The sequence below is a fragment of the Metopolophium dirhodum genome, chromosome 1 (assembly GCF_019925205.1).
Source record: "Metopolophium dirhodum isolate CAU chromosome 1, ASM1992520v1, whole genome shotgun sequence".
Classification (NCBI taxonomy): Eukaryota; Metazoa; Arthropoda; class Insecta; order Hemiptera; family Aphididae; genus Metopolophium; species Metopolophium dirhodum.
In genome coordinates, this window is record NC_083560.1 from 149413434 (window position 1) to 149439132 (window position 25699).

Sequence of the window (25699 nt, forward strand, 5' to 3'; positions counted from 1 at the left end):
GAACATTTCGAATTTCTAACATAGATGTCATCGGTTGTTTACTTCTCCATCTTCCATTTACAATTTCCCCGTTGTTTTCGGTATCTAATGATCCTGGGGGGTGTATATACTTCGCTTGAAGTGCGTGAGCGTAAAAAATTATGCAAATATATAGTTGTCATTGTTACTTTTGCTGCCACGTCGGGTTGCAATAGCATGGGTTTTCTTAACACACGAAAAACCGCACTCAATATTCCAAAAGCATTTTCCATTACCCTGCGAGCTCTGGAATGACGATAATTAAATATACGTTTCAGGTGAACCATTATCTGGATTTCCCATGAATGGTTTCAATGTGTAATCATTCAACGCAAATGCTTTATCACCCAATATCATATATGGTACTTTAACAGCATATGGAATTTGTAAAACACATGGGTTGGGAATATTTAAAACGCGGTTCTCCAGTTTTTTGTATAGCGTTGTATTTTTGAAAACCCCACCATCCGAGATCCTGCCTTGGCAGCCTACATCAACGTACATGAAATTGTAGTTTGCATCGACAAGGGAAAAAAGAACAATACTGAAACTGTTCTTATAGTTATAGAATTCGGAAACACTTAGGTTGGGAGCTTGTATTACTACATGTTTGCCATCCATAGCAGCAATAGCATGAGGGAATGACCATTTTGTTTTGAACTCGTTTGCCTTTTGCAGCCATTGTTCTGTGGAAGTTGGTATCTAAAGTAAAAGAATGACCTTTTAGGGCAATATTTTAAAATTTTTAAGTTTTATGATTCCATGTTGTGATGATGTGTGTTATTATTTTAGATTCTGAGCGGAGCGATGAATGTATTGGTTTTACAATTATGTGTGTTTTTTTATTTATTAATTTTTTTTTGGACAAAATCGATTTTGGTTTTTGGTGTACCTCTAAAAGAAATGACAGTAGATCCATAAAATTTTGAGTGAATGTTTATATAAGCATTTTTTACACACTATACAGTTTTTAAAATATTTTAACTTATTTTGAGTTGTATACGGACATTTTCAGTTTTCAATTATTTTAGGTTTTATTTATAATTGCCAATAAAATCTTATTTTCTGGGCCAAAAAATCTGAAAATTGAATAAAAGGGTCCTGGTATATTGAAAGATATTGAAAATGCATAGGCACGATTTTTTTTTTTATATAAGCATTTAAAGTTCAAATTTCAACAAAATTTATCAAAATTATCAATCATTGTAATCAAAAAATTATAAAATGTTCAGTTTTTATAACTAAGGGTTGAAAATTTATAACAAAGATTGTCACATTTTAAATTGACTTTTTTCTGATACTTAATAAATATAGTTATAAAATAGTAATTTCTTAATTAATTTGTAAATAAAATTATAAAAATAAATATAATTGGCCCACAAAAATGATTAAAAATGTAATAACAAGTAATAATTTTGAATCAAATTAGTCACTATTAAAGCTAGGATTATAATGACCCAAAAACTTAAAAAATGACCTCAAAATAATCTAAAATTGACCTAAAAAACTTACCTTAAAAAATACCCAAAAGATAAAAAATGATCTTTAAATATTATAAAAATGCATTAAAAATTATTTAAAGTATAATATTATGAAAAAATAGTAAAAAAAATGTTAATTTAGGACTTTCTTAAAATATTGAATACGATATTATTTCTGTTACAAATTCAAAACTTTTATTAAGAAAATATATACTATCCTAGCGCTATCCTAGCGCTAGTCACTATATTTAGTTTATTTTTAGTTATTTTAATTATTATTTTTATTCATAATTTTTTTATTTTTTTAAATGTTATCTGTATTTTATTTTAATATACATTATTATTATTAATTACTTTTATTTGAATTAATGACTAATTTATTCTATACATGAAAAAATATTCAATAAATGCCAATAGTGTATATTGAGCTGCTTACGGACATTTTCATTTTCAAATTTTTTTAGTTTTTTTTTTTTCTATGAATGTCAATAATAAAATATTATATTTTGTTGGGTGAAAAAGATGGAAAATTTAATATGAGGCTCCAAATACATTGTTAAAATAGTAGTTTTAAAATATATAAAATACAGTCACAATTGTTTTTTATAAGCATTTTTGTAAATTATTTTGTAGTTAAAATTTTATAAAATGTTTAACTTTGAAAATTTGATAGACAAGGTTTGTAAATTTAAAACAAGGTTTCGTGTAAATAGGTTATAATATAAAAATTACATAATTACATTTCAAAAAATATACTTATCGGTACTTATCACTCCGTTCAGGATTTAATAATTTTATTACCTATGTTATGATTTTTTTATTATTGTAATAACGTAAAATAAGATAAAATAGAAATAAATATATAAATACGACTCCTGCCGATAGTTATATTAAAATAGTAAAAGTTAGAATTGTAAAATTACGCTATTACCTTCCTCCAGGTGTTCGGAGGGCTCTCGAGATCGTATATTCGAGAATTATATCAAATACACCGTACAATATGATTTTATGGAAAAAAGCACATAGAACGTATTGACTGCAATATACATAAAATATTATATCATATGCCTTACCTGATTCGCAGTTGTTCGTAGACAATATTGTGAGAGTTTTAGGTTTTAGATAAAATAAAGTACTACTTCAAATACACAAATTGAATTAACGAACGCACTGATTATTGCTTGCATAAGAAGTCCAGTTGTCGCTCGTTGAAATCGGTTTTGATACTTGAGAGGTTGTTACTGCGGTGGTTGGTGCTCATGCACTGGTTTAAGGGACGGACGCGAGGATGCTGACCAGAGAGTGGAGGGTGGCTTTGTCACTAACTTATTGTGGGCCTGGGAACTAGATTATTCTTTGGCGTCAGCATAAAATAAGGTCACACACATCCTACGTAATATTGTTATGAGTGCGTGTCGAATTATTAGTTGTCGTTGTCAATGGTTTTATTTGATGCGACCGATTTCTACAAGCGTTGTTTATTATTCTGTACAATTTTAAGTTTATTATAAGGGTGTGTGAGCATATCATTACATCCACCCTGCACTTTTTTGTGTTGTGCCCTCACAACACCACTCGTGGGTGAGAGTGAGAGCAATACAAATATTTAAGTAGAGGAGAGATTAAGTTAGAAAAAGTTGAAAGTTGAAAGTTGAAAAAAGTTATACAATTTAAACTGGACATTTATATATATATATATATAAAGAAAGCAAATTTTACTATACAATCTAAAAGGGGCTATGTAAGTAATATTAAAGTTTACATAATACATTGGAAAACAGAAATTTAGGAAGATAGAACTGAAGCTGAAAGTTCGTATTCCCCGCATTCTATTGAAGTTCCCTATCTGGTGTTGTAATGATAGCTATACAGTTTTTTTTTTTTTTTTTAATTTTAATATTTGTGTACAATATATTGTCATGTTGACATGTTATGAATTTTACATATTTTGGTTTTTTAACCTATATATTCTACATAGTTTTAACTTTTAACTAATCTAATTATACATTTTTTATATTTACTTTGCTTACAATGTATTTAGTTCATAGACATTTTTTTTTATATATATATTTTTTTTTTTTGTATTTCTTATGCTTAACATTTATTTTCTTATTAGTACTAGCTTAAAATTAAGTTAATCATTTTACATTTTTTTTTTTTTTTAAACTTTTTTTTTTTACATTTGTTTTCATGCTTATGCTGACTTAAATAAATTATAAAAATTTTACACATTCTTTGTGCTTGACTTGCTTTAACATTTTTTTTTATATCTTATACTAACTTAAATTAGGTTAATCATTTTACATTTTTTTTTTTTTAAACTTTTTTTTTTACATTTGTTTTCATGCTTATGCTGACTTAAATAAATTATAAAAATTTTACACATTCTTTGTACTTGACTTGCTTTAACATTTTCTTTTATATCTTATACTAACTTAAATTAGGTTAATCATTTTACATTTTTTTTTTTTTTTTTTAAACTTTTTTTTTTTACATTTGTTTTCAAGCTTATGCTGACATAAATTAGGTTTTAGTGCTTATGTAAGTAACTTAAGGTATGTTATTTGTATTTGTTAACGTTATTCTGTAAATTTTTTATTTAAAATCTATAATTTATGTGTATATTACTAAAGATAAATGAATAGTTTGAGTGTGTTGTGCGACGTCTCGGTTACCATTTTTTTTTATATTATTATTATTAATGTAATTCTGTGTTTATAATGTTTATATTATATAGTTAGATATATTTTTTATACTGATAGTCTTCTGTTGTTCGATTTTAATAATTGTTCGGATTCTTTGTTGTGCCTTTTATTTTTTATTGTTCTAAGCTGGCAATTGCTGGAACTGTATTGTTTTTTATGCGTGTTATGCATTAAGTGGTGCGTTACGTTGGAGAATAAACCTGACACGGTACGCAGCGGCCACCAGTACTAAGTACAGGTACCGCAGCGACCAGTCTACATTTTTCGTCAACCGCCACTACGGGCTACAGCGCGACAACGCCAACTCCCCCACCACACCACAAAGGCACAAGGTGGGACGGGAAGGCGAGTCGCGTAGAACGAGTACCGGCCGTCGTAGACCTGTCACTAGGAAAAACACACACGTTAAGCGCACACGCCGCAACCGCGATATATGTACCGTCTTATATAGCCGCCGTCAGTTGCTCTTGTTTTTGTTTTTTCTTCATACCTTTTGTATATCTATGTTACCTACACTTATATCTGTGTGAAATAAACGTCGCAACCTGTCACCCGAAACTGCGTTACTGTTTCCTTTTTAAACGTGCGAGTGTGCCGCCCAATTTAACCCATCAACGACCGGCTCTCCGCGGACCATCTGCCACCACCGTCGTAGCCGTGTCAGTTTCTTCGTGTTCGTCAAGCCAGATTATTTTATTTTTACCAACTTTTATTAATTCGGTGAGTGGGTGTGCAATTTTAGCAAATTCTTTAATATGTTTCCTATAGTATGAGCACATGCCGATAAATGATCTGACGTCTTTTATTGTTTTTGGTCTATTAAATTCAGTAATTGCTATTGTATTTCTGTTTAACGGTCGAATACCAATTGTTGATATTTCATGTCCTAATAATTCGATTTTATCGTAGAAAAAATTACATTTTTTTGTTTTCAATGAAAAATTAGTTTTGTCAATGATTTCAAATGCTACGCGTAGGTTGATTATCGCCTGATCAAAGTTACTGCCATAGGATACTAAATCATCAATGTAAATTATAATAGATTTGTATAAAATATGTGAAAATGATTTATTTAATTCTCTCTGGATTATAGCACTACTATTTTTGAAGCCTTGCGGAAGTCTCGTAAATGTTAATAATCCTAATACAGAAGTGAATCCGGGGCGTTCGAGAGGATGCCGGAGTTGGACGACACTCACTCGTTCTACACTCCGGTAGGGTCCCCAAAACACCCCCAGTAACACACACGGGCGCGGGCAAGTCTACCTCAAGCGAAAGCCAGAGGTAGTACAAGCCACCCCGTCCACAATAGCACACAGACACCGGTACAAGTGTACCTCGTGTGACGGTTTGGCGGGGGAGTATGACACGGTACGCAGCGGCCACCAGTACAAAGTACAGGTACCGCAGCGACCAGTCTACATTTTTCGTCAACCGCCACTACGGGCTACAGCGCGACAACGCCAACTCCCCCACCACGCCACAAAGGCACAAGGTGGGACGGGAAGGCGAGTCGCGTAGAACGAGTATCGGCCGTCGTAGACTAGTCACTAGTAAAAAGATTTCGATTCAAACTACACACGCACCACGACAACAACGACATATTCAGTCACATAGCCGCTGTCAGTTGTCCGTTTCTTTTTCTTGTGATATTCTTTTATTTGTTGTAAACCAATATTTATATCTTCACACGTGTACCCGTTACGGGAAAATAAACAGTAATTCAATTCAGACCTAAACTGAAATTTGTGTGTCAATTTAACGCTCGAGTGTCACCCGACCTACCGCACCAACGACCGGCTCCCGCGGACCACCTACCACCACCGTCGTAGCCGCGTCAAATTGGCTCCCCGCAGAGGAATCATCGCCTCAAGACAGCGTAAAGGTAAGAGTTTTTTCACGCTGACACATACCTCGGTAGATTGCTTATATTAAGTTAATATTAAGACTTTTAGCCAGGAGTGTGTTTGCCGGTTAGCTAGGATTCCCAGTGAACATTACGTAAGAATTATTTCTAGCACGTAACAGGGAATCCCGCGCAGCCGTGCATAACCGTGATACGGATTGGGAAGTAGTTATATAACAACCGCCACCCCTCCGCAACGCCTACCTTTCGTCCCGCGACATTACCGTCGATAACAGCACAGCGCGCAGGCCAAAACCGGTTTCAGCCGCTGCAGCCGTCAACTGCCGCCGCCGAGTACGTCGACCCAGTTCTGCTATTCTGGGAACGCAACGGCGGCACCGTCAACAGCTGACCTACTAACGTAATCGCTGATAAACTTCCGTAAACAGCGCACAAAATTTACGTCAAAAAAAAAAAGTCTCTAAACCACGTACACACACCAAACACAAGCTACCTCACCGACCAACTGCTTAACGACAGCATTTGTAATTAAATCATACATAATGACTGGTAAAACGTTACAACAGTTATCGTCGGTGGAGCTGCGTAGCGAGTGCACGGCCCGCGGACTCAGCGTGTCCGGGTCAAGTCGGATGTGTATGTCAGGCTAGAGCAGCACCTTAGGGAAAGCGGACTAGTTCCCGAGAACGTGAGGTTCGAACCAGTGCAGCCCCCAATCACAGGATTAGGGGACGGTACTGGACAACAACCACACGTTCGATCAACGCTGTTAAGCACGGACGTCAGTCAGATTTTCGGACCATTGGCTAGGGGTATCTCGACAAGCCATACGGCAAGTCAAGGACCAACGGACGATCGGCCAGAGGACTGCGACAACCAGCTGACCATGCAACAGGGCCAGTCCACACACCCATTAAATACCGACACTTTCAAAACCGCAGCGGAACAACTGCAAAAATTAAAACTGGCGTTGCCACAAACGAACGACAAAACGTCGTTCGAGGCACGCCTAATGGCGCTCGAGGCAAGCATGACGCGGTTCTTTACGGAATCGCGCACGACCGCCACGCAGCAGCCACACGACTTTGCAGTCCCGCGGTACACCAACCACCCGTCACCCATACACATAACAACTCGTACACACGATAGTTACCAGTCGGGTAGGTCGTATGAGCGCAACGAAGGCGGCGCTCAGCCGAGCGCCAGCCACACTACCGCCACGAACAACCGACCGTTCTTCACGCGCGACGGTCAACACGACTATACGGGTCACACCACACACGCGTCATATGAAGCACGCGTACAGGAACGTTCGGTACTAATACCGTACGAGGACTTGCGTACAGCAAGAGCCTCGTTACCCGAGTTCACAGGAACTAGAGCCGAGGACCCCGTACGCCGTACGGTTTATAGACAATACCGAGTCGATTTTGACGCAAGCGCGTATACACCCATCGGGTTGGTGCAGGGCGGTCGAGCCGCAATTAAAAGGAACGGCGAGTACATGGTACAATTCTATCAGGGCACTCGACCTATCCTGGACAGAATTTAGGGAGGAATTTTATGAAAATTTCAATAACGCCGAAATTCAGTCTCGATTGCGCGCCGACATCGTGTCAACACGTCAAACGCCCAGACAGTCGTTAACGGAATTTGTGCTGATTAAAAACCAGCTGGCGCGCCGCGTAAATACCGGCCTATCCGAATCGGAGTTGGTAGGTATTATCGCCGGACTAACGCGTGACACTTTCCGTACACACATACGTCTACACCGGCCATTGACGTTCAGCGAGCTGCGACGCATCGCAGGCGTTTTGGACCCAGTAACGGACAACACCAACCCGCCCCCACAACAATGGGCCCCTAAAACTAAAAAAGGGGTGGAAACCCCACAAACAGCCCCCCTGGTCAAAAAAAAATTTTTTGCGAAAGCAACTGATAATACACCACCGGGGCCGTGCAGATATTGTGGGGAACTCCATTGGAACAGTAAGTGTCCAAACAAGACCTTGGGATTACGCCGCGTGCACAATTCACATGGGTAAGCAAATTCGTACGTCGACATGTTGGAAAGGGAAATCTCAACCACCCGCCACTCGTCCCGACCTGTCACAATTAGAATTCGGAAACGACCCCGAAACACGCGCGAAACTAACCAAGATTTTAAATAAATACGCGGTAGTATTCAGCGAAAAAGTAGGACGTACCAAATTAATTGAACACGAAATTCTGCTAAAAGACCCGTCCCCAATCGCGCTCAAACCATACCCATATCCGCAGCAGAAACAAACTGCTATCGACGATATGGTACGCGATATGGAACTCCAGGGGCTCGTAGAACCAAGCACCTCACCATGGGCCGCACCAGTAGTAATGGCAAAGAAAAAAGACGGAACTTTTCGTCTCTGTGTCGACTACAGGAGGCTGAACGACGTTACGGAATCCGACGCGTACCCTATGCCAGATCTCAACAAAATGATTAGGCAAATGCGGGGCGCGAACATTTTCAGCATTTTTGACCTTAAGTCGGGGTACTGGCAAGTGCCGCTACACGAAAATGCACGAAAATATACGGCATTCCGAACACGTAGAGGTCTATTTCAGTTCAGAGTCCTCCCTTTCGGTCTAAAGAATAGTCCAATGACTTTCGTGAGACTCATGAACGAGGTCATGAGGGGGTACCAGGATGATTTCGTACAAGTTTACCTGGATGATATTGTAGTATTTTCAAGGGACGAGTACGAACACCAGGCCCACTTAGACAAGGTTCTCGAGCGGCTCAAGAGGTTTGGACTAACGTGCAACACAAAAAAATGTAAAATCGGTCTACGCGAAATTTCATTTTTAGGGCACATCGTAGACTCGGAGGGCATACAAAAACAACCGGAAAAATTGGTATGCATTGACAATTTTCCGGTTCCCAAAAAGGTTAGGGACGTACTTAAATTTTTGGGCGTGTGCAACTGGTACAACCAGTTCGTAGATAATTACGCGGATACCATAGCACCACTCACTAATTTATTAAAACAGGGAGTACGGTGGAAATGGACAGAGGTAGAACAACGCGCGTTCGAAACAATAAAAAACGCGCTAGTCACATCACCAAAATTGTCGCCACCCGATTATAGCAAACCGTTTTGTCTGCAAACAGATGCAAGCGAAATAGGAGCCGGTGCGGTACTTTTCCAACGGGGTGACAGACCGGAGGAAAGACGCATAGTGTCCTACGCAAGCAAAAAGTTTAGCGAAACGCAAACAAGGTACGCCGCGGTCGAACGCGAGTGCCTAGCGATAATCTGGGCGACAGACAAATTCCGTCCATACCTAGAAACCCGACGTTTCGAACTCCTAACCGACAACTCGGCACTAACATGGTTACACAGGGCTAAAGACAAAAATTCAAAATTAACACGTTGGTCACTACAACTAGCTAATTTAGATTTTAGTACGGTACACGTCCCGGGAATACAAAACAAAGCACCAGATTTGTTATCTCGTGACCCGGCACCGGGCACACCTGTAGACGAAGATCGACTTGAGGAAAAAGTGGTAGGGGCGCCCACAGCGCCGACAACCAGTGTTGACCTCGAATCTGACCGAATATTTTCCATGTTCGATAACCACGTTAGTGACGACACACCACTCACCGCGACGACTCTCGAAAAATGGCAGTCCGAAGACGCCACAATCCGCGAAGTAGTCGCCGGTCACAGGTGGGACGGGCCAGCGCGGAACACTAGGAGCACAAAATCGGGAACAAACGCATACGTTTTTTCCGAAGGTCTCTTACGCGTAAACGTAGGCACCCACACACCCGTCGTGATACCAAAAACCAAAGCACAACATGCAATTTGGAGGTGTCACGATCACGTCTTATCCAACCACCCGGGTTGGAAAGAGACGTACCGGGCGGTTCGACAACGGTACTATTGGAAAGGTCAAAAAAACGACGTCAGGTTATATGTCGGTGCGTGCCACGTATGTGCGTGCACGAAACCACTAAACTCACGTCCAAACGACCCAATGCAACCAAGAACCCCCCGTGAACCATGGGAAGTTATCAGTGTCGATCTCATGGGCCCATACCCACGTTCTGGTAAGGGAAAATCGTACATACTGGTAGCAACCGACTGTTTTAGTAGGTGGACCGAGGCTTACCCCTTAGGAACAGCAACCTCTAAAACAATAATCGAAACGTTGGAACGCGAGTTCTTTTCGCGCTTCGGTTACCCCCGCGTGTGTCTCAGTGATAACGGCCCACAGTTTGTGTCAAACGAAATGATGAACGCGCTAGAACGCTGGGGGGCACAGGGTTGGACGACCCCAGTCTACCACCCGAGGGCCAACCCAGTCGAACGCCGTAATCAAGATTTAAAAAAAGGGTTACGCGCACAACTAGTAACGGGCAAACATAAATCTTGGGACACGAAACTACCCTCAATCCTATTTTCGATACGGAACAGGTGCAACGAACAGACATGCTACCCACCCGCGGTCCTTGTCCTCGGCAGAGAGTGCAAGAGACCCGGAGATTGGGCGCTGTCTAAAGCGGCGCCAGTACACATCGAAAAAACACAGGAAGAGAGGGTAGAGCGGGAGAAACGTATTTTAGGCAAAAAGGTAGTGGTAAAACCAAGCACGAACACCGGCACACCGGTGAAGTTCGGCAAGAGCGACGTAGTCTACTACAAAGCACACCACTTATCTAAGGCACACAAAGATTTTCACGCCGGTTTCGCACCAAAGTGGTGGGGACCGGTAAGACTGGCGAAACAGGTCGGGAAAGGAGTCTTCCAAACCGACCAACAACCACCGCGGAAAATACATTTGTCATGCTTAAAACGGGCACCGATAGGCCAACATTAAATAAACAATTGTCTGTAATAATAATCATTTACAGACAACATGACCGGCCAACAGCAGGAGAAGTGGCAGCAGGTTGCCGAGCTAATACAACGGCTGGGGCTGGTATCCGGTGGCCAGGATGAGCCGCGAACAGCCGCCCAGGTCGCTAGGATGACTACCCGCCAACTCCTGCAGGACAAAGTGCGGGCGGCCATCTACAACCGGGGCTGGGCGGACCGTACGACGGACATCCAGCGGAGGTTGCGGCCACACCGACCACCATCAACATCAACACCCGGCAGCCGCACACCGTCCCTGACAAGGCCACCACCCCCAGCAACGACACCTGCCCCCGTAACACCTGCGGAGCCGGCACCGGTACCCAGGCAAACGGGGGTACTCCCCGGCCCAACGGGAAAGGTGAGGACGGAGGCGCAGCAGGCACGGAACCGCCGGAAATAACCGAGGCAGATTGGCTGGTGGCGTTCGAGAGGATGCCGGAGTTGGACGACACTCACTCGTTCTACACTCCGGTAGGGTCCCCAAAACACCCCCAGTAACACACACGGGCGCGGGCAAGTCTACCTCAAGCGAAAGCCAGAGGTAGTACAAGCCACCCCGTCCACAATAGCACACAGACACCGGTACAAGTGTACCCCGTGTGACGGTTTGGCGGGGGAGTATGACACGGTACGCAGCGGCCACCAGTACAAAGTACAGGTACCGCAGCGACCAGTCTACATTTTTCGTCAACCGCCACTACGGGCTACAGCGCGACAACGCCAACTCCCCCACCACGCCACAAAGGCACAAGGTGGGACGGGAAGGCGAGTCGCGTAGAACGAGTATCGGCCGTCGTAGACTAGTCACTAGTAAAAAGATTTCGATTCAAACTACACACGCACCACGACAACAACGACATATTCAGTCACATAGCCGCTGTCAGTTGTCCGTTTCTTTTTCTTGTGATATTCTTTTATTTGTTGTAAACCAATATTTATATCTTCACACGTGTACCCGTTACGGGAAAATAAACAGTAATTCAATTCAGACCTAAACTGAAATTTGTGTGTCAATTTAACGCTCGAGTGTCACCCGACCTACCGCACCAACGACCGGCTCCCGCGGACCACCTACCACCACCGTCGTAGCCGCGTCAAACCCGCAATAAGTTTGATGCTCCACCCGAATGTTTTGTATAGTAAAGTGATATTTAGTCCAGTGTTTATTAATGTTATGATCATTTTACAAATTATGACTAATCCTAGCACGCCAGACATTATATTGCCGAAACTCGTGAACCAGCCCCACATGTTGTGTAATTCCTGATGTACTAATTTACTTATAGTTTGCTCATCTATTAGGTTTTTTATGTTTATGCACTGGTTTATAACGTCATGGCCTAGTGTCTGTCGTATTAAATTTCTTTGGGCCGTTTCAGATTCTTGAGGGAACATTAGGTGATTTTGGAGTGCTTTCATGATGTCGGGTGTGTATATGCCTGCCGTCATAAAATTATCTGAACTTTCGTATGACCAACTTAGTGTGGTGTCTGGTTTTAGTGTTTGTGGATTATTAACTTTATGGGGCTTTGGTGTTAATGAAAACCATTTTCCATTTTTTTGGAAAGCGGGTGGCAGATATTCATTGCAATCAATCTGTGTTCCGTAAGTTTGAAGTATGTGTGATTTTGGGGTCATGAATTGTGTTCTATTGTTATACAGTACTGGTAATTCGTTGAAGCATGAGGTTTGTATAGATATCTCTACATTAACAGGCTTACATTTTTGGAGATATATGATTTCCCCGTTTTTTATATTAATATATATTTATTATTAGTATCTCTGTGGGTTTTGGATTTTCGCAAAAGTCTACGTTTATGCTATTAAATGCACTTATGTTGACTTGTGGACCCCCGCAGTCGTAAGCTATGAATGTTTGTGTGGGATTAAATTTTAGGATAAGAATAAATGTGAATATTAATTTTGTATTAACTGACTGCATCTTTGTGAAATTGTTGTGTGCGTTTATTATTATTATTATTTTTTTTTTTTTAGGGTAATATTTAATTATATATTTGTTTATTAATTATTTATGTATATTTTAGTTATGGGTGATTTGGTGTTTTGGTTTGGTCTCTGAAACAATATATTGTTAGTGTGTGTTTGTAATATTTAGGTACCTGTATAATAAAACATAATATGAAACAATATATGATAAATAAATTATATTAAAAAATATAGTGTGTTACATATTATAGAAAAAAAAAAAAAAACTTTTTTTTTGAGTAATAGTGGGTTTACCTATTATGGCTGGGATATTTTTATATGTATGGTTTTATTTACTGAATTTGTAATTTAAGTTATGTGATACATAATAATAATAAATAATGTGTATACAAATATAATAATGCACTAGTCTTAAATTTAAATTAATAGTGTATTTTCCATTATTTTTGTGTAAGTATTAATATTCAATTCATATTGTTAGAAATTATTGTGGTGCGTGTTATATAAATAATTTGGTTTGGTTGATATATTTTTGTATATGTTATATTGACATGTCTTGCATTTTTATGCATTTTATGATATTTAATAGGTTGTTTGTGTTTATTTTATTGTTGTAATAATTTAAAAGAAAGAGAGAGGAAAGAAAAACAAAAGTATATGTATATATTTATATTTTGACGGGCTGAGCCCGTTGTGTTTTAAATTAATTATATTGGTATTTAAAGAGTTAAAATCGAGAATGCCTTAATTTAGTCCCTTCTGTAGTATGGTTTTAACCTCCGTACATGTATAGTGTCGACGGTTTCTTTGTTGTTTAATGTCATTTTTATTTTATAATTTAAATCGTTAATTTTGTCTATTATTTTGAATGGTCCTCTGTACATGGGTCCTAGTTTGGGAGACTTTCCCACTTCGAAGAATGGAAAACTAATCATAACTAAGTCATTAATGTTATAGTTTATTGCTGTATGTGTTTTATCATGGTATTTTTTTTGAATTATTTGAGCTTTATGAATTTGCTGTGGTATCTTATTTCTTATTTTGTTTAGTTCTATTAGTGATTGTTTTAAATAATATGGTACATTTTCGGGAATGATTTTGTTATCTATGGGAAATATTGGTTCAAAACCGTGCATTAGGTAAAACGGGCTAAACTTGGTGGTAGTTTGGGGTGTGGCATTGTATGCTAGTGTTATGTATGGCAGGAAATATGACCATTTTGTTTGATCATTATTTGTTAAGTAGTTTTTTAAAGAGCCTGTTAGTACACCATTAATTTTTTCAACTAGCCCCTGTGTCTGCGGAGAATAACTCGTTGACAAAGTTTGTTTTATTCCTAAATTTGAACATATATCAGTGATTAATTTATTTCTGAAATGAGTGCCTCGGTCGGACGAAATGTTTCTAAAACAGCCCCAATGTGATACTATTTCTATTAAAAATTTGGCAGTTGCTTCGGCCGTGGCCGATTCAACTGCCTTGGTAAATATGTATTTTGTGGTGTTGCATGCGGCTACTAGAACATATCGTTTTTTGTTGCTTGATACTAGGGGGCCTAAGTAATCAAATGTTATCCTATCTAATGGTCTCCCTGTCGTTATTGGTATTGGATGTAATAAACCTATTGGTTTACCGCTCATTTTTTTATTGATTTGACATTCATCACAAGATTTAATAAAATTAGTGGTGTCTTTGTGTAACGAAGGCCAATAATATTTGTTTAGAATTTTATGAATAGTGCGTGATATGCCTGTGTGTCCACCTGTCGGTGAATCGTGATAGGATTTTAATATTTCATGAATCAATGTTTTTGGTATTACAAGAATTGGGTTATAACTTTTCGGTGGTGTGTATCTTTTATGATACAATATTTCATTTTTTAATGTAAATTGTCTAGATTTTCTTCTTATGTTGGTGGGTACCTCCATATTTGATAGTGCTTTTATTATGTCATTACAAAATTGGTCATTTTTTTGTTGTTTTAATATCGTGTAAATTAGTCAATGCATCGTTGTCGTCATTAATGATACTCATAATTTGAATATTGCTAATTGCATTTCTTGATAGCGAGTCAGCGACTTTGTTTTCTTTACCTTTTATGTATTTAATATCGAAATCGAAGTCCAATAATTTTAATGTTAGCCTAGCTATACTAGCGGAAGGTATTTTTAGGTTGTTATAATATTGTAAGCTTATGTTGTCACAAAATACAGTAAATTTACGTCCCCACAAGTATTCTCGAAAATATTGGACACCAAAACATAAACCAAGTAACTCGAGGGTTGTGGAAGAATAAGTCTTTTCTGAATCTAATAACTTTCTAGATGCATATCCTACAGGGCGTAATGTGTTTATGTCATCGGATTGTTCAATACATGTTCCTAATCCTAATATAGACGCGTCTATTGTTAAATATACGTGTTTATCATCGTTAAAATGTAATAAGAGGGGCTTCGAAGTTAAGTATTTTTTTAGTTTATTGAACGTATTGACACGGTACGCAGCGGCCACCAGTACAAAGTACAGGTACCGCAGCGACCAGTCTACATTTTTCGTCAACCGCCACTACGGGCTACAGCGCGACAACGCCAACTCCCCCACCACACCACAAAGGCACAAGGTGGGACGGGAAGGCGAGTCGCGTAGAACGAGTACCGGCCGTCGTAGACCTGTCACTAGGAAAAACACACACGTTAAGCGCACACGCCGCAACCGCGATATATGTACCGTCTTATATAGCCGCCGTCAGTTGCTCTTGTTTTTGTTTTTTCTTCATACCTTTTGTATATCTATGTTACCTACACTTATATCTGTGTGAAATAAACGTCGCAACCTGTCACCCGAAACTGCGTTACTGTTTCCTTTTTAAACGTGCGAGTGTGCCGCCCAATTTAACCCATCAACGACCGGCTCTCCGCGGACCATCTGCCACCACCGTCGTAGCCGTGTCAGTTTCTTCGTGTTCGTCAAGCCAGATTATTTTATTTTTACCAACTTTTATTAATTCGGTGAGTGGGTGTGCAATTTTAGCAAATTCTTTAATATGTTTCCTATAGTATGAGCACATGCCGATAAATGATCTGACGTCTTTTATTGTTTTTGGTCTATTAAATTCAGTAATTGCTATTGTATTTCTGTTTAACGGTCGAATACCAATTGTTGATATTTCATGTCCTAATAATTCGATTTTGTCGTAGAAAAAATTACATTTTTTTGTTTTCAATGAAAAATTAGTTTTGTCAATGATTTCAAATGCTACGCGTAGGTTGATTATCGCCTGATCAAAGTTACTGCCATAGGATACTAAATCATCAATGTAAATTATAATAGATTTGTATAAAATATGTGAAAATGATTTATTTAATTCTCTCTGGATTATAGCACTACTATTTTTGAAGCCTTGCGGAAGTCTCGTAAATGTTAATAATCCTAATACAGAAGTGAATCCAAGTTTGAACTGGTCTTTTTCTTCAACAGAAATTTGAAAATAACCACTATTTAAATCTAAGGAACTGAAATATTTTGATCCTTCTAAAGCTCTGAATAAATCTGCGGTCCGAGGTAGTGGATATTGATCGCATTCTACTCTATCATTAAGTTCTTTGTAGGATACTACTAAACGATATGAGCCTATCTCTTTCTTCTTTACAAGGAAGGCTGGGGCGGCAAATTTTGAAACTACTGGTTTTACGATGTTTGCTTTTAAAAGTTTGTCAATTTGGCTTACTAGTTCTTGACGCTGTTGTGGTGATACTCTATGGGGTGCATTAAACTTTGGTTCTTTATACATCGGCTTCATTTTGATCTCGCAAGGTTTAATATTAGCGGCTTTTATATTGGAGGTGTCTGTAGTAAAAACGTGATTATATTCAGTTAATAGTTGAATAACTTGGTTGTGTTGTGTTATACTTAATTTCGGAGAAATAGAAAAGGGTGTGCCCTCAGAATCTGTTAAAAAATGTTTTGTATTTGAGTTTATATAGTTTACACTTTCGACTTTAGGGATATTGGTTTCTTCGACCTTTCTGTTGTTAACCCTTTCAATGGATTCGCATACCGGTGATTTGTGTGTGTGTGTGTTAAAGGGTTCTGTTGTTTCTTTATTTATTTTTGTATAATTATGAGTTGGAACTATTTGTATTTTATTTATATTATTCATTGCATTTTTACTATCGTTTCTCATTTGTTTATATTTTATATTGCTTTTTAGTGAAATGAGTGTCGGCATTTCTTGTATGTGGATTATATTTTTAGGAATTTTGTTGGATTTTGTTGTTGTCAAAGTGCCTGGTATCCAATGAGTATTTTTACTAACGTAATATAGCATTATGGGTGACCTATTTCCGTAACCATATATTATACCCGTATTATTGTCGTCATTATATATGTAAGTATCATGGTCGTAATAATGTGCTATCGCGGCTAATTCCTCGTCTGACCACCAATAATTTGGTAATTCGTTTAAACCTAATAATTGTAATATCTCTAATATTGAAGTTATTTTATTGATTTTATGGTCATTTAAAGCATTGCAGACGGCGTATATCCCACAGTTCCCATCACTGAGTACGTTTTCTCCTGGTTTGAAATTAGAAAATATATTATAGGCTTGATCGTTGTACTTGGGTTGTGTGGCGTTTATTTTTGTTTCGTTTTTATTGTTACTATTGTCGAGAAAATTATGAATATTATTTATTATATCAGAATATTCTTTTGATTTCCAATTTTGTGATATGCTTTCCTCATTCTTATGGTATATATGGATTTCGATGTTAGTGTTTTGAAACTCTGGGAGCGCGTAAAATAGCCGAAAATATTTCAGCCGACCCGTATTTTGGCCGAAAAATATTTCAGCCGAAAAATAATTGATTGGACAAGTATATTAGCAGAACCGTATTTTAGCCGACAAATATTTCAGCCGACAGTATTTTATCCGACAAATATTACTGCCGACCGTAATTTAGCCGACAGTATTTTATCAGACAAATATTTTGGCCGAACCGTATTTCAGCCGACAGTATTTTATCCGACAAATATTACCGCCGACCGTATTTAATTAAATTAATTATTGTTAACAAATAGCATGACGTCAGAACGTCACACATCGTCTCTTGATAAGACTGACGGTTCAAGTTCAAATTTCTAATCAAACTGTTATCACGGCCATTTCAATAATTCAATATTTCATAAGAAATACAATGAACTATTATAGGTAGAAAACAATGTTAGAAAAAGATAAATTTTTTTGGTGTTTGTGTGTTTTTTTTCTGTAAGCACTAACTTTTAAAACGTGTTCTTTACAAGTTTATACATATACACCGACCAAAAATATGAAGCTAAACCCTTTTTTTCGTTGATACAAATAATTTATAGTATTTTGGACCATACTCATTATACACAAATCATTCAGTTAAGTATTAAATATTAATAATATCTTACTATTTTACTAATATATTATACTATTGCAATTCATAGTATTCACTGTTTGTCCTCCAATTTATGCTGGTGTACACAATTTTTATAATTATTAACCATACCTACTAATGAATATTTATTTGTTGTGTTTTTCTTTTTGAGCCATCTTTTTGTACGTGTTACATGGACGTTTGCTTTTGTCATCTGCGTGTCAACGGCGATCAATGGTAATCAATGGTTCTCAATGGTTTAATAGTCCATTCAACAAAATGTGTTTCAATAACTAGTAAAACATGTTTGCCAGAGTGTGTTAAACTAGAAAATGTGAGGAAATTAAAATACCTTGGTTTAATTCTTTGCTATAGACTCAAATGGGATAGCCATATACATTTTTTAAATACTACTTTGTGAAAATTCTTCTTCATATTTAAAAAAGTTAAATATATATTTAATAATGAACAAAAAAGAATTATTTATTTATCCTTGGTACAATCATTGATTATAAATACTATAGATAGCCCACTGCTATAGAAAATATGCTGCGCGTCAGTTGGCGGCGGCCGTTATACAGCGCTGTGGGCACCCGCCTAGTATTGGCGGGGAACGTTGTAAGCGCTAGTGACTGCAGCCTTGCAGGAGTGGGGACCGACGATACGAGGCGCACTTTCATGTTGATAGACTGATTGACTACCGTGCGTGGTCCGCTATTCGGTTGCGTTCCGGTTGCTGCAAACTTATCGGTGCAAAAATGAAGGTGTACTCGCCGCGCCGCTACGTACGCTCTGTGTTATCATTTGTGTTATTATGTTACTTACAGTAACGGATTTAAGGGGAAAGAAAATATGGAGTTTGTGTGTACCTACCCGTTTTAATATTACAAAACTAATTTAGGTACAAATAAAACGTTAAGACACTTCTGTTTTCTTGAACCTTGACTTAATGATTTCTTTTCAGAAAAGAAATTAATCGATGTTCTAAATGTATTGTTATATTTTATAAACACAATGATATTTTCAAATGTAATTATTTTGAGGAAAATGAATTTAACCTACTGTAGTGGATATTAGAATACTAAAACTAGTTATATAAATATATAAATAGTTACTTTGATCACAATAATATCATAAAATATGCCTACTACAATAATATTGTAGGCTGACATACCGTCTTTACAAACTGTTTACGTTTAAATCTACTCATATCACTACTCATATTATTTTTAACTTCATTCGGTCGAAGGAAATTAAATACATTTATATACGATTTGATTTAAAATACCAGCTATGTTTTGTTTGCGGGGCCAGGTCAAACTCAAGTCCCGACCGCCACCGGTTACTCACATTTCTATATATAGTGTTCCTAAACGTTAATTATACAAATAGACAAATAGTATACTGTTTTATCGTATAAAGGGTCTTGGAAAATCCTTTCTACGGTACTCGATCAAAAATACTGTCTACTGATAATATTTTCGAGATTTATTTTTCATTTGATTCATACGAATTATTGAGTACAGAGCTCTAAAACTCTTCTAGAGTTCTAGCTGTCTGTTCTTTTTTAAAATGTCTGGTGATAAATGTATGTTTTTTAACTGTAATTTGTCGAGGAGAACCTCTAAGAATAGTTTTTATTCTTTCCCTACTAATGAAGAATTGGCTAAAAAATGGATTTTAAATTCAGGTAAATTATTTAAAAATAAATATTACCATATGATATTACTGAGGGTTACTGTATTACTTATTTTTATTTTATCAAACATAGGAAATATGAAGCTAGTGTCACTCAGCCCTAAACGGTTGAAAAAAAGGTACATTTGTGCTAATCATTTTGATACCAAAATGTACAACGAACCAGTTGGTACAATTCGTCGCACATTAAAAAAAAATGCTGTTCCGATGGAATATTCTCTGGGTAAAATTTGTTATATATAAACTAACTTGGAAGGCTTTTTCTGAAAAGAATCCATGAAAAAATATAAAATTATTTCAAAGATTTTCTTCTCTATATAATAATAATATATTTTATAAATTATAATATTTAAGAGGACGTCACACCCGTATGTGTTGTCAGTTTGTTTTGGTACGTCTTGTCTCGGTTTTACACACCTATACGAGTTACCTACTATTAGACAAAACACGTTGACCAGTCTGTGTATAACTCACTCAATGTTGGTTCTAGAGTAAAAATACCTATTATAAAATTGAATTGTGATAATATTTCTGAGGGCAAGTCAGCGTTTTCTTCATTATTCCTAATATAACGTTCATTATATCGTTTAGAAATAGCGAAAATTACAACATTTTTAAATTACTTTTAACTTTTCAACATTTAATGTTTTTTTTTAAACTTACCATCTTGGCCTCCAAAATGGTGTTATCTTTTAATTTTGTAATAGGTATTTTCATTTTAACATCAAAATTGTGTGAGTTCTACTCAGATTACGTAAACTCGTTTTGTGTATGTCGTATATGTGGGTATAGCGTCCTCTTAAGCTTATCGGTAATTAATAATTATTGACTTAATTGATATGTAGATATTTGTTTTGGACCATTAGATACAGCCTTATGCCCTTATATTATAGTTGAATTGTATACATAATGTTTCATTATTAAAAAAAAATTGAGTTAAGTATTCATTATTTAAGATTTTACAGCAACGCATAAGACGGTGCCTTTAAATGGACCTTCTAGTAAATTATCCAATAAGAGATCGCCAAGGTTCCTTGTGGAAAATATAATTCCAGGTTAGACTACAACAAGATATAAAAAAAAATAATATTGTTAAAATTGTTAAAATTGTAATTTTAAATTGTCTGGAATACAGAAGAATGTGTAAACAAGGACTACACATTATATCCTGCAGATACAGTTACTGAAAAAGGGCAGTTCCAATAATTTAAAGAAACCTTCGTAGCTACAGGTAGGTACATAATATGTTGACACAATTAAAAAATGTTGGGTTTTTGTATAGATGTTCAATTGTTTATAGTTTCATACTTAAAATTAAATAAAATTATAATATACTTGTATCATCTTAAACACATAAAACCACGTAAATTGTCCACGAAAAATATTTTTAAACTATAACTAAATAGGTAACTAAAATCGTTATTCTAGGGTTTAATATGTAATTTTGTCCAAATTTGAATTGTGCAAATGTATTTTTAATATTTTCAAACAGTATTGTAACAATATATCAGGAGCATTGTATTAAACAATTGAAAATTGAAAGTGTCCGTTAACAGCTCAAAATGAGTCAAAATATTTTAATTTTATGGTGTTTAGAAAATGAGAATATAAACATCCAGTGAAATTTTCAAGTATCTACAGTCATTCATTTTTGAATTGGAACAAAATAAGGAAATCGTTATATGAGCTGAAAGCGCGAGTGAATAATGTTGTAAAAACTAAAAATATGAATTTCAAACGCTTGTAAACATTTAATTTGATTTTCTTGTAGACATTTTTTTTTTATAAAATTAGACAAACTTCTGAAGAATTTTGTATTATTTGTATGAATTTCTAACACAAAACAATTTGCACATTTTCGTGATTTTTGCGTATTTTGTCAAAATTCGAACTTCAAATGATTATAAAATAAATTATGACTGTATTTTTAATATTTTTCAACTACTACTGTAACAACGTATTAGGAGCCTCATATTTAATTTTCAAGCTTTTTTAACCAACAAATTAAATTTTGTTGATATTATATTAGTATAGACGTATAGTCAATGTTTATAGTTGATAATAAGTAATAACTTTTTGCTAATAACTAATAACAAGTAATGACTCTGAAACAGCTCTAATATCTAATAAATAATAATTTGCCAAAAAAAATAATAATAATTCGGCGAAAAAAAATACAATGGGGGGAGGGCTATAATACCCCTAAACTCCCCACCTTGAGCACGCAACTGTCTTTGGTTTTGTTTAGTAAATAACATCTAACTGATTTTTCTAAATTAAATATTACAGTAAACAAAAAAAAAATTGTTTTTTAGATAATTTGACATTAGCAGAATCGCTTGAAGTCTTAACACCGAAACGTAAATATGATAGGCGTCAGAGATCAATTAGCCCCGTTGCCAAGCAGCTTTTGTTCGATGAAAGTCCAAGTTTATCTATTACACCAACTACGAAATCTTTTGTATCATCATTGATTTCATTTCCTACTCCCCAAAAAAAATCACCGAAAAAAAAATTGGTCACGGAATCTGTTCTTAAACAAAAGTTATTCAGTTTACAAAGGATGTTAAAAAGAAAACGAGCTATAATAAGCGCTTTGAAAAAAAAAAATGAAAAAACTCAAAATATGTCAAAAAATGTTGTGCGAAATTTTTTTGACAAAACAAAATTTCCATCAAAAAATTCCAAAGCCCTTACAATGATGCAAGTTCTACATAAAAAACGAAAACCATGGTCTCCCCAAGAAAAAAAAATTGCTTTGTCACTTTATTATAAATCACCATCCACTTACAATTATATGCGTAAAAGTGGCATTATACTACCGGGGAAAAGCACTGTAAAGCGTTGGTTGAACTCAATTCATTTTTCCACGGTTTTCCATCTATGTACATGGAACAAATTAAACTTAAAACCTCAGACTTTACGTACGAAGAAAAAAAGTGCGTTATTTTATTAGACGAAGTTTCTATTATGAAATCTATTGAGTACAATAAAATATTAGATGAAATCGAAGGTTTTGAAGATTTAGGGCCTCTGGGTCGAACGCCTACATTTGGAACACATGCTTTAGTGATAATGCTACGCGGACTATATAAAAAATGGAAATTTCCATTTTGTTATTTTTTTACGGGTAACGGAGTAAAAGGTGATGATTTAGTGATAATTATAAAGAAATGTGTGGAAAAAGTTATGACTAGACTAAACCTAATACCGACCACTATTGTTTGTGACCAAGGTACTCAAAACCAACGAATGTTTAAATTACTCGGTGGAACAGAAGATAGGCCATTTACCATAATAAATGAAAAAAAATATTTTTAATTTATGACATGCCACATTTAGTAAAAAGTATAAGAATTAATCTGTTGTCCGGTAATTTTGAAATTAACAATAACATTGTATCATTCAAAGACATTAGAAAAACTTACGAAACAGACATAAAAAATACTGCTCGGGCTATGACCAAAATAACGCCAGCGCATCTTGCTCCAAATGCGTTCCAGAAAATGACATGTAAACTAGCGATTCAGCTTTTTAGTAACTCTGTATCGGCTGCTATTAAAACGTGTGTCTCGACTGGTGAACTGATATCTGACACGGCAATAAATACCTCCAACTTCATAAGCGTTATAAATGATATGTTCGACGCAGCAAATAGTAAAAATCTCTACGATCGTAATATTAATAAAAGGCCAATAAGTGATAATAATACACATGTACTCCAAAATTTAGAGAAAGCTCGATTGATGTTTAAAAATGCAAAAAAAATTAATTTAAAAACAAATAAAACCAGTGTTCCTCCTTGTTTCACCGGGATAATTTGGTCAACAACCGCCATAATGAATCTATTTCAAAGTGAAAAAGAAGATATGAGCCAATTTCAGCCTACAGGAAAAGATTACTTTTTAATGACTAACCGTCTCACACAAGATGCGTTGGAAAATTTTTTTTCATTAATGAGACAAAAAAATGGATATAACAGGAATCCCACAGCCAGAACTTTCCGTTGTTGTTTTGGTCATATATGCACTTACAGTTTAATGCAATGTTCAACGTGTTGCAGCAACTGTGAGGATGATGACGACAATTACTTAACCACTGCTGATGTAGAAAACGTAACTGTAGTACCGGGGCCAGTAGTAGTCGAAGATTTAAATGAAACACTCGAATCAGTTTCTAGTTTTTCAGAAACTTCTGGTAGCCCTAAAACAACTTTCGAGGCAACACCAATATCGTTGGAGACTTGTAGCATAACATATTTTGCTGGTTACTTGGCAAAAAAATGCATTCAAAAATTCAATTGTGAAATGTGCAAATTAAATTTAATAACAAAAACAAATAAAAATGACGAAAATCAACTTTTATTACATAACAAAACGTATGATTATACAGACCAAGGATATGGATTAAAAGCACCAACAAATATATTGTTAGATATATCTACTATATGTTTAAATGTTTTTAAAAATAATTTTGATGAAATGAAGTGCAACAAAAAATTATTAGCGCAATTAATTTCTAAAGCAGAAACTAAAATAGAGGACAAATATTCAATTTTACAATCTAATTCATGCAAAGAACACTTTCAATATATTATTGAACTTCTTTTAAGAACTAAATTATACAAAGAATGCAAGTGGCTAAATGCAAACAGCGGAAAGCGATCAATGCAAAATGCAGATAAACTTCGGGTTTTACAAAATATCTAAGTAATTTATTATACCTATTTATTATATTATCTATTAGTACAAAAAAAAATTTAAAATGGTAATATTTTTTGTATCTTAATAGAGTTGAAGATAAACTCAATTGTTATTTGTTTCATTAATTTAAAAATCTTCTTGTAATTTTTATTATGAAAAAAATATATTATTTTTGTTTAAACATTATTAGAAGTTAAATTTTAATAAAACAATAAATTGTAAAATACGCTTAATCATTGGCTTATAGGTGGTCACAGAGGTAAGTACAATGGTAATTTAAGTCAATGACAGTAAAAAAAATAAAGTCGGATGAATGTTACATTATTTATTTTGCAGGGTAACGACTAACGATGTATTTAGTATTTCAGTGTACAAATTGTGTTAATCGTTAAATCGAAAAACATTTTAGTGAACCTAATTAAATATTATTATTATTTTGTGATATTATGAATGTGAATTTAGTTTTTACGTATTTGAAAAGTATTTTAAATGTACATAAATGAGTACCTAGGTAATCGAATTAAAGGGAAAAACTTTTTATGTGAGCAAACTGCGAACAGACCGTTCGTATTCTGGCCGCTATCGGCGTCGGATCTGTCATATTCTGTGAATGCAATAATATTGCAATCACTCAACGACTGCGACGGGCGACGACGTTTGCCGTTTGACGACGACACACGACAACGCACGACAACGGTTGTCCTCGGCGGCGGTCGGCGACGATAATGACGATTAGAAATAATTATTTTATTTTATTACAGGCCAATTCCTTAGCGCTCTCTATCGGGAGTAATTACGGCGCAGCATATTTTCTATAGCAGTGGGCTATCTATAGTATTTATAATCAATGGTACAATCTATTTATACTTATGGTATTTGAATTTGGGGAGGAACTTTCAATAATCATCTATCCACATTAATAGTAACTATGAACTGCATAATTAAATATCTACTTAATTTATCAATTC

General features: G+C 36.0%; 1 protein-coding gene across 1 annotated transcript in view; it reads right to left on the bottom strand.

The window, feature by feature from the left end:
* Nucleotides 1-279: 279 nt before the first annotated feature.
* Nucleotides 280-25699, bottom strand: part of LOC132933354 (putative nuclease HARBI1) — a 41950-nt gene continuing 16530 nt past the window's right edge. The window contains exon 2 of the mRNA XM_060999650.1: nt 280-720. Coding sequence (XP_060855633.1) covers nt 280-720 — 441 coding nt within the window. The remainder of the gene's footprint in view (nt 721-25699) is intronic.